A 12026-nucleotide genomic window follows, 5' to 3' on the forward strand; every position below is an offset into this window, starting at 1 on the left:
ATATACCTAGTCCACGATTTAGATTAAGAGTGAAATCACTCTTTGTTAAAATAGCATCCAAACCTCAAAACTATTATTCGTTATAAATTTCATTCTATAGAATAGTCACAGTAGTGACATATACTAGATAAAATGCATTCATGTCATGGTCGGTTTTATCTATATATAAGTAATTGCACAGTAATAAACTAATGAAATGCAATATAAATTGTTTACCACAACAATCCTCCTATATTATTACAAAATGTAGTTTATAATAAACAACTTAATTTTCTATTTATATTAAAGACTACCCGACTAAAGTGGTTTATTATGGATTTATATCTACGAATTTAAATATTCTGAGTATTTAAAATTATTTATAATAAATTATAAAGTATATAATTATACATTGCTTGTTATAAAATAATACATGAAAAAAAAAAATTTAATTTGCCTTTTTATTTTTATTTATTTAAGATTTTTACACCATCAATTGTTCTTATTGTTCTTTTTGTAACAGATTGAATAAAACTTATATGAAACAAACAACAACAAAAAAAAAAATTAAACATATTTTCATAAAAATAATTAATAATATATTTAATAACACCTAAATATTTATTAAATATATTATATCGTTTTTATTATTTTGTTTAAACTTAGTAGATACCTATTTACAATAGGTATTGCTTACATAAATTATTTTTCTAAAGTATCAATAATAAAATTAAAAATCTTATAATTATTTTAACAAGTCAGTGATTTTTAGTTGCTTTGATTTATCTTTTAATAGTACTGTATTTGTATAATTAATTTTAATGAATTTAGTTGTAATTATTGGATAATAATCCAGCGCCACGGTCGTGGCGCGAGCTAAGTAAAAAAAATAAAAGCGGCGGCACGACAGTGTATATTATCTCGAAGCAATAGTTTCACATTAAAACCGTGTAAATTTCGGTGTTTTTTGTCAGATGAGATAATTAATTATCTACTGAATCAATTTATACCTAGTAAATTGCAAAACATGAGGAAAATCATGCAGATGATCCTTTTGTAAAAATCATAAAAATCGTACTGTTAGAAATTAAGTTATCAAAGGAAACGTGAAACATTTTTAATGAAAAATTATATTGAAATCTGGAATCACGGCGGCCGCTTCTCGCGTTGTCGTGCCGACCGGGAAATAAACACTAATATATGATATGTTAAATAAACATTAATATAATTAATATTAATTAATATATTTATTATTATTTAGGTATAAATGATAAAAATTGGTGATATCAAAACAAAAACCCTCCGTCTAACTCCGTGTAAAAATTAGCTAAGTAAAAAAAAGAAGAAAAAAATCAAAAAAAAAATCATTGTATAACCAAAACTTTTTTCGCTTCATATAGAATTTATAAAACCAGTAATTTCAAAGCACTATAAAGATGTGATATCATAAATAAATGCTAAGTAAACTGAATTTAAGTATATTTAGTCTGTTTCGATAATTTATTTACTTGGCGAGGAAATTTTTTACTTCATACGATACAATGATACAATATAAGAACCGTGGCGCTGGATGAATAATTAGACAATAAGACATTATAAATTAAAAATATTACAGTTAACATTTCTATACTAATCAAAATAATACTCTACAACCAATAATAACACTTTACACTGTATACTCTATATTAATACTAAAATTTCCTCGCCAAGTAAATAAATTATCGAAACAGACTAAATATACTTAAATTCAGTTTACTTAGCATTTATTTATGATATCACATCTTTATAGTGCTTTGAAATTACTGGTTTTATAAATTCTATATGAAGCGAAAAAAGTTTTGGTTATACAATGATTTTTTTTTTTGATTTTTTTCTTTTTTTTTTTACTTAGCTAATTTTTACACGGAGTTAGACGGAGGGTTTTTGTTTTGATATACCTAATATGAAAATTGAAAATATGCGATTATACTCATCAGCGCCATCTATTGATTTAAATCCATATCGTGTGAAACATATGTTAAGCACTAAGCGATAAGCTTGAAACACAATTGATAACATTTAGATTTGGTATTAACAATAACAATATTTGCATATGATTAGTCATAGTAGGCACTTGTCCTGTCTACTACATAGTACATACTACATATTTATACTATAATTTACTTTCATCAAAACAATAGTACAATACGGATTGTTGACCGTTCTAAATTCTAATTTCTATATTTTTATGACTGTTTCACTGTTGTCTAGTACTGTAGCATGTATGTATTTGTGTAAATTATTGAATATTGTAAGTTAATTTGTTTTCTTTTAATTTCTCGAGACCATTGCTCTAAATGCGCCATTAGTTATGATAGGAAAATCGAAATGGTATTTAGTGCTTACAATCCTCTTTTGGAGTCGTACAGACGGTTAGTATTGTAACACCATTTTTGTAAACAAGTCATATTATCTAATAAATCTTTTGACTTTTTTATAATTGTGGTTATTCTTATATTGTTATTTATTACCTATTTTAGTTGATGGTCATCAATTATTACTAAACGATAACAGTCCTGTAACTACTGGCTCAACAGTTACTCTGAATGCCACAGTTGTCGACGACAAAGGTTTTTGTATTAAGGGAAAACTGTCGTTTTCCTATGAAGATGATGCATTTCCTAAGCATGTATTGCAAGTATGTACCTAGCTGAAACTTTAAATTATTATTATTATTATTATTATTATTAACATTAAATAGATTATTAGTTTTAATATATTTAACCTAATAATAAAAAGATGATTGTTTATTTGAATTAAAAGGTTAAGGATATAAAGGTAAGATACATTATTCTATACAAAATAAAATACCTATATAAACATTTTGGTTTGTCATTTTACCAACCTTCTTAACTCAAATTATTACACGTTTGTAAACTATTTAAAATTGTAAAACTAAATATACAAATAAGTAATAAATACAAATATTTTTAATAAAAACAATATAAATACTGTACTTGAGTATGCTTTATCAACACATGCATTTTATGATTTTTATATATCAAAACATTAAACATTTCAAAATACCTAATACTTCACAAATTTGTTAAGTGTTCTATGTAATAGAAGATAAAAAAATTAATTAGTTTTTCAGATAAATATGTTTTTTATTTTTATTTTATATGTAGGTAATTGTTTGTATGTCTATTTTTTTTTTACATTTTATATTTACATCTTACATGTCATTATTTACACAAAGTCTTAATCTTGGATGGCATTCTACTTGTAGTTATAAGGCTGTGTGCCAGATTTTGGTTGCAATTATAATTTTTATAATAATAATGCATGAAACAATTTATACCTAATATACAATTAATTTTGATAGAAAACATGAAAATGTATTTACTTATAGTGTATTATATACATGTCAATAAGTAATACTTGAAAAAAAAACTAAGTTTTATTTAAATATTTGTACCTATATTTTACTGTGATTAATAAAATAAATAATCATAAATCAGTACTAAAGTTAACATTGAACAAACTAATGATTTGTTACTTACCTATTTAGATTTATTTTTAAATTTTGGAAATAATTACATTCTTGGTGTTATTCAATTTTAGATCAACACTAAAAATTGTGTGGCAATATTCAACATATCATTTGATACCAAGATTGGACCTTCAATTTATAGATATAAAGTAGATGTTTCACAGGAATTAATTCCTCTCATCTATCATCCAATTGCTAGTGGTCGTGGCCAGTTAACTGTTACAGGTAACATATTATTAAAATATAATTATATATATATATATATATAATAACAATTAAAACAAATATATGGTGGGTAAAATAAAATACATTATTATAAGAAATGATTTATATAAATATTGTAAATTTTGTATTACAGAAAATTTGAACGGTGTACTTCAACTATTTCAAAATAATACAGATATTTCAAAAAATTCTCCACGAACTATTTATGTGTCAACTAATTTAGAAACGGTTCACAAAATTGAAATTAATGCTGCCGATTTAGATTATCTTAATAAAAGTGCCAATTCAACCTCAGTTTACTGGTTTGTTGATTGTAACTACCAAAAAAATATTTCAAGCTATACATTTACTAGTAACTATACTGAACCAGGCATTCAGCATGAAATTCTTGGCATTGTAGTAGCCAATATTCCCTCATCTGTACCTATACCTACACCTTCACCTACACCAATAGTATCCACTACCACAGCCAGTCCAAATAATTTTACTACTAATACTACTATTGCTGATACTATATCTACGCCTTCTACCACTAAAGCACCTTCTAAAACTGATGTTATATTTTCTCGTCATATTATCAATTCAACTTTTACTTCAGAATGTGAACAAAAAAAAAATTTTGAATTATTATTATCTGAAGCTCCCGTAAAAAACAATCAAAAATATGGATATTTTAGTCGTTCTGTGCTTACCAAGGGTAAATATAAGTGTGGATATTGATTTTAAATAATTCACAGTTTGTAATTAATTTTTTAGATGATAAGAAATAATAAAATCTTAATTTTTTTTAGATCCAATAGTAAATGTCAAGACTCAAGGAAAAGTGTGGATACAAGAAGGAGAAATGTTAAATCTTCTGGTAATAAAAAAATTATGTTATAAATGATAACATTATTAAATTAAATATTTATTAATTAATAGGTAAACTGCAATGGTAGTGGTCCCTTCCGTTATTGTGCCCATTATGTTCAAGGACCTTATAATGAAACTAGTAATGATTCTTGTATACCGGACAGAAATTTAGTGCAATGTCAAATGCAGTTTGTACACTATTTCCGTGAGCCTACCAATTATACATTAATTGTAAATTTGGCTAACGATGTTTCAAAAGTCGTAACACCTATTGGAATTAATATTTATAAAGGTAACTTTATTTTTATATTTTATGACAAAACATTTTTTTTTTAAATTATAATCATTATAATATTATGTGTATTATTATTTATTTATTTTTTTTATATTTTTTAGTTCAAAAACAACCACAAATATCTGTCATTGTTGTACCAGTAACTTTCAGTTCAATTGCAGTAATTATTGTTGTGTTCGGAATAGCTTATTATTTTCAGAACAGATCGAGGTACTATTAATAGTTAAATTATATTCATCCAAAAAACCCAAAATATAAAACTTTATTACATGTTAACTGCTTTCACTTAACTGAAAACGCTTAACCTTTATTAACCCATTATTCGTCTAATATATATTTTTTTTTGTTCAAAATTATGTGCAGTATTCTGTTAAACTACTTATAAAAGTTTTGTATTAGGGTTATGTAAAAGTATTCCTGAATACAGTATAAATATAATATTTTGATTAATAACAGTTAATAAACAGTAACAGTATTGATAAATAATTAAATTATGTTATTTTTTTAGTACTTTTGCAAAATTGGTACAACGAAAATAAATTTTCTATAGTCATATAAAAATATTATTCTTCCATAATAATTATTAAATATAATTTTTATAGGTATATGGTAGAAGTAGCAGATTTTGATTTTGCCAATAACTCCGACATGGAATACAAAACATTTAGAGAGCGATTACGTGATGCTATAAGCCAAGCTATTAATCGTACACAAGACTATTCAGAGTATGATGGCAGTGAAGAACAAATTGGTAATTTGGCTACACCCCAAAATCAAAAGTATGGTAGTATGCAATGACCAAGCACTGTAGTCGGTCCAAACAGATGTAATGTCTAAATAATGACTATGCATTGGACTGGCAAATGAATATATTATTCTATAGAGTGACTTTTTTGTTGCTGTTCCTTAAAAAAAAAATATTGACAAATAACTTTTTGGCATTCCAAATATTTTTAATTTAAACTTATAATTTAGGGTTTTTTTGTACATAGTATATTATTATGTTTATAAAGACTTGTAAATTAAATAACTATCAATATTCATCACATTTTTACAACAAATTTTAATAATTGGAATCTTAGCAATTATCTATTTTTAGTTTTTTAATAATAAATAAGACTTCAATTTTACATATGAATAACTACAATAATTTGTATTTGATAATAATACATTTTATTTACTTAGCATTTAATTTTTATTGTTGTACTATTTTAGTAATTGAAGGGTAGGCGGGAATAACGTGCTATGTAGAAATTCGTAAATTGTTCAGTAACAAATAAAAACGAAAAAAGTGTAATATGTATATTTGTATTATGTTTCTAAGTTTGTACTCGATGATTCTGTACGATAAAAACATTCTGGAAATTTTTTCGATTCTTAAAATATTTTGAGAATGCTTCATAACACATTATTCTACAAAAACATGAAATCTGAGAAAATGTTACATTGCATGTTATTCCCGCCCACTGTTCAATTACCTAATTAAAAATTACATGTATTCATTTTAAAATTCTTTTAAATTACTCCATGTATTCCATTAATTTATTTAGTTGTAAATAATGTATAAGTATTATGAATTTTCATATTTAACTTTTACTTCTGAACTTTCACTTTCATCATAAACTAACTAATACTCTTATAATATGTGTGTGTACACAGGGCCGGTTATAGGCGTAGGCGACAAGCCTATGATGGCTAAATTTATATTTATATAGAGCCGGCATTTAAGAAAAAATAATAAAACAAGAGGTGGCAATTTTGATCTTTGCCTACGTATAAAAATTTGCTTGCATCGGCCCTACATGTACATGGTAGACCACCGTGTATTCCCATTTTTTTATGTAAACATTAAGGAGTGGAAACACAGTAACTCATTTGTAGGTATTAAATATCGTTATTAATTAAAACCAATTAGTCTTAAATCTTGGTTAATGCCACTTTGTATGTTATTCTATTTATTTGTATTCATATTGTGTAATATAATGAATGATAAATATATAAATATAATAATTGTTATTATAAAATGTAATAGTTTACATTAGTATCTCAAGACATATTAAACCAATGACAATATCTCATTTCTATGTGTTATTTAATTTAAACATTTTTAATCGTACAAAATATTTTCCTTAAAACATAATGTTAATAAATTAAATTTTTTTTTCTTCTGTATCATTTTGAAAACTTTTTTGTCATAATTTAACTGTTAATAATATTCATAATAATTCATTATATATTTAATTTATTTACATATCCTATAATAACTATGTGCCAATACCTATAGTAAGGACAATATATGCCATAAAGGCAATGACAATATTTGCATTATTTCTTATCCTAACTAAAAATGTTTCATTTTTTAGAAGTTAGAACTAAGTTATTTTATTTAACATATAGTATTGTTGTATTGCATGGATGATGGTGGACTGTCATACCATTTAAATTTAATAATTTAATATATATTATGTTCAGAGTCTAAGATGCTCAATCGTTAAATTGTTAGCTCATTAGTAACTCTTCTTATTATGAAAGTGTTTTTTTTTTGCATTACTTCTTATAATTATTTTTTTTTCAATTTAATATTTTAATGTTTTCAAGTGTGATTAATTTTTAAGATTCTATTTTTATTTATTAGAAATTTGGAAAAGTCTAATTATTGTTGTAAATAGTTATATATTGTAAAAATAATGGATTGCTAAAATTATACAAATTTAATATTGTTACTCGCATAATTTCTTATTAAGCAAATTATTATATTATATAGTTCATTTTTTTTTATTCAAATTATTGTTTTTATTTTATCTGTTTGTGAATTATTTTAATTGTATAGAAATCATGTTAAATATTTTTAGATACCTACGTGTCCTTTTATTATCAACAAAACATGTACCCATAGTATACATTATTTATTAAAATCTAATGATATGTGAATATGTTACCATTTTATCATTTCTTCATAGTAAATATGAAATTACAATAGTCAATTAGATGTTAAAATAATATTATATAGTTAATACAAAACTATTATATACACGATTAACATTTTTATTTTTATTTTATATCAAAACATAAAATATTAACTAATTTTTACAGTTATCTCTGTTAGTATAGCAATAATTGTAAATTTAACTGTTAGGGTTATATCTTAAATTGTTTTATAAATTATCAAATATTTATACTATGCTATATTGCATTGTTATTGGAAGGAGTTTTGGGAATATTGGCATCGATAACAATTGAGAACAATCGGCACTTGGTATTTTCTATTGTCCAATAAGATTCTATGATGACTATTAACTGTAAAGACCAGTGGACTACTGAGGACCATTATAAGATCTTTAAATCAATTACCTACTTAGACACCTAGTGTAATATACTATAATATAATATTGTTATGAACTGGTAAAATTACCTCTCAGATCCTTGTAGCGACTTCCCTGTTGAAACCGTGGTTAGTGTTTGAGGTATAAGATGAGATGACCGATTTGTATTTTAAAATAATAAACCCTTTTCTCTGATTCACTATTGTTAACTTTATAATACACATTGACATATGTATTTTAAACTATTACCTACCGCAAATGTTGACAATTAATTTTCACAATATAATAAATAATGCATAGACGATGTGCTTATATGCACTGGCCTTAGAATGTCTGCACAAAAAGACAATAATGACACGTCTCACGAGACCGTAAACAGAGCTTCTTCTTACTAATGTAGCGGGTGTGTATAATATTTTGTCCCATTCAATATCGGCTGTAACTTATTCTTATCCTTAATGGCTAACAATTATAATTATTTTGTTATATATTTAAAAAATAATAATATGATGGCTTAGGCGCACATCATTGCAGTTCTAATCATTTTTTTTTTTTTATTTATTTATTAAAAATGAATATTTACAATCTGTGTACATTATTAAACAATAAGCAAATTTTGATGGCTTAAAAGAAAAGAAAAATACATGTAGACTTGAAAGAAGGGGGCGTCCAATGTGCCAGTGTCACCATTTCAAATTTCATTACCTACTCATTAAATTGTTAATTAAATTAAATGTTTAATAGATCTATAGATAGGCTAGCGTCGTTTTAATCGACTTAGTGGATTGATTGGTTTAGTTAAAGAACGGAGATATGAGATAAGTGGATTTTGATGGTAAATTGTGGCTGTGTGTAGTTTTTTGTACGATTGAGAGGCTAGTTTTATTCAAGAAGAGTTGGGATTTTCAGGTCATTATGAAGGGACTGATTGATGACGAACCAAGGAGCGCCTGTGATAATGCGTAAGTTTATAGACTGGAAGGATTGGAGTATATTAATATTTGACTTTTTGGCTGCTCCCAAAATGCCGTAACTCGTAAGTCTTGGCAGGTCTTATAACTTCCTTATACAGTTATGCAGGGTGTTCTCTAAATTTCATGTGACAGCAGATTTCAACATGATATTATATTTAAATTATGGGAAAATGACCGATTTGAAAACTTTTTTGAATCATATAATATAAATTAAATTTTTTTTCTTAATTGGAAGGGGAGGTTTCAGGGGTAACTTTTAACATTCAAATGGAACATATATTTTTGAAATATGATTCGTGCACACTGCAGAGTTAAATATTTAATGAATTTAGAAGGGTCGTTTACATTAATGTGTTAATAATTGAAGGAACTATTGACATCTAAATATTGGTGTTAATTTATAAAATGTTAACATACAGTGAATAATACTAAAATTGCTAATGTTGTACAACCTTAAAAATCTGGGTGGTGGGTATTAAATTATCAGTTTATTAAAGTACCTATACAGTAGTCAGTACAAAATGTTTATCCATATTATTGCTTGATATTAAACCAATTAAAAATTAATTTTATTTATAAACTAAACCTTTTAAAATAAAATGCACCGGTTTTAGGTTTATTTTTTCTTAGGCTACCACAACTATATAGGTGGTTTAAAAACACCGGTCAGGATTCGTCCCCTGTTAATTTTTAATAATCCCCTAATTTTATTTCTGTTATCGTAGTTATCTAGAACAGGAATTTATGTTTTTATTATCATATAAGATATAAATAGAATAGGTTTTGTACCTGTGATATATATATGAGATTATATTTAATATTAATATAAAATAATATTATTAAAAGGTATGTGCGTCAGTGTGTGTTTAAATTTTATATATTTTTTCAACTAAGTTTACTCATATATTACTAAGGTACTGTGTATTATAGTAGTTTATTTTATTATATAGTATAGTAAACCTTACTTATATATACAATAAATCATTATTCAAGTCATTCAAGATGTCAAATATTTGGAATTTTGTTGATGAGAATCAGAATATAATGGATAACTACATATAAGCTACTTATATTATTATAATGTATTAGCTTAAAATAATAATGAGTAAATATAACTATATTCTAACCATATTAAAAAGTTTACTCCAATTTATAAAATACATAATATAACAATGAACCTTTATTTTTGGTTTTAGTATTGAAAAACGATTATATTTCTGAACTTGATGTTAGTGCTTCTGGTAGGTACACAAGATACAATTAAAATACAATTAAATATTTAATATTATATTTACAATTTATATTTCAACTTGATATTATATTTGTCTTTTATTTTAGATTTGTGGTCAACAACTTCTACCAAGTTACTAATAACACCAAGAGGAGCTTGCCATGAAAAATTTGAGAAGATTAAAAAAAAGGGAAAATATTAGAACAGTGGAATGTGATTTCAAAAGAAATTAAAGCTAAACATATTAATGTAAGTCCTAAGCAATACGACAAAAAATGGCATAGGTTATTAACTCGTTTTTGACAAGTGAGGGATGCATCTAAAAAGTCTGGAAGAGATGGAATAAAATGACAGTATTATATATTAATAGAAAATGCCATATCATCTACAGCCAGACAAACAATTTTACCACCAAAAAGTAAATATTTTTGTTTTACTAAATTACTTTAATAATTTTAATATTATTGTTTATTCATTAATGAAAGTTAAATTTATTATACTTACAATTTAAAAATATATATTGTACTAGCTGATCTCGTGCACTTCGTTGCCCGTTAAAAATGCCAATTCTATATAATATGATTCGAATTTTGGTTAATTTGTTATTTAATATTCGGTTTAACGGTGTTCAAAACTTTAACATTTTCATTAACTGTTTTGATTCTCAAAAATCTTGTGAAAGCACCACTTTAATATGCGAATTTTGTAAAATGCTTTCTTATTGCACACTAAATTTGTGATACGATTTTACGAATATTGCAAGCATCGATCTATCATTGTTCAGGCTCTACGTTTATCAGTCAGTGAGTTACTCAAGTCATAATATTATAGTCATTCTGCTTGCCGTTGCCGTGTGACTCTCTTATGATTATGCTAGCAGTATATTATCATGTAGGCAATCCACATGTGGTGGATTGCGGACCACCGAGATGTGTACGTAAGTTTATAATTTCTAACACTTAAGTTTCAAAGTTATCTCATTTTTTTTTTTTTACTACGGTGGGTAAAATACAATAATGTACCATCTCATGGTTTTTATATTGTTGCCTGTTGGTAAAATAATAAAACTTTATATAACTTGTTATGTTAGTCTATTACTGTGAATTTGAAATTTACTATGGACATTGACTTATTTCGCTTATTCTTATTTTTGTTGTTATGGTTTTAACAAAATATAACAACAGATCTATAACTATTATATTCAATCATAATCAATAGCAACCTTAATATAGTATATTTTCTTGCTGGACTGCAGTGACAGTTGTTGTTTTTTTACATCTAGATTCCGAACTTTTCTGGTGGATTTTTCTAAAATTGTTCTTTTTTCTTCTGTGACCAATAGGAGCGAATCATCAGTGAAAAATGTTACAAAACCGGGAAAAATAAATAATAATAACAAAAAAATTGTTACCATGGTTACCGAAAATAAAATAGTAATAATAATAATAATAGTAATAGTAATCATCTCTATTTTTTATTTTTCATTGTATTTTTTTTTAATTTTCCGTGCAACTTTCTTAACTTTTTCTTACATAAGAACCTTCTCCTGGCAATTATGACCCTAACACAAAAAGAATGAGCGAAATCGGTCCAGGCGTTGTTGAGTTATGCGCTT

The 12026-nt window shown here is 25.4% G+C and overlaps 1 protein-coding gene across 1 annotated transcript; it reads left to right on the forward strand.

Moving 5' to 3' along the window:
* The first annotated feature begins 2073 nt into the window (after nt 1-2073).
* LOC114121765 (uncharacterized) lies at nt 2074-8405 on the forward strand. Its single transcript, XM_027984219.2, has 8 exons — nt 2074-2390; nt 2499-2656; nt 3583-3736; nt 3870-4433; nt 4528-4595; nt 4658-4880; nt 4985-5093; nt 5486-8405. The coding sequence occupies exons 1-8, from the start codon at nt 2330-2332 to the stop codon at nt 5679-5681; spliced, it is 1533 nt and encodes a 510-aa protein (XP_027840020.2). The 5' UTR covers nt 2074-2329; the 3' UTR covers nt 5682-8405.
* The last annotated feature ends 3621 nt before the right edge of the window (nt 8406-12026 follow it).

Source organism: Aphis gossypii, chromosome 2 (assembly GCF_020184175.1).
Source record: "Aphis gossypii isolate Hap1 chromosome 2, ASM2018417v2, whole genome shotgun sequence".
Taxonomy (NCBI): domain Eukaryota; kingdom Metazoa; phylum Arthropoda; class Insecta; order Hemiptera; family Aphididae; genus Aphis; species Aphis gossypii.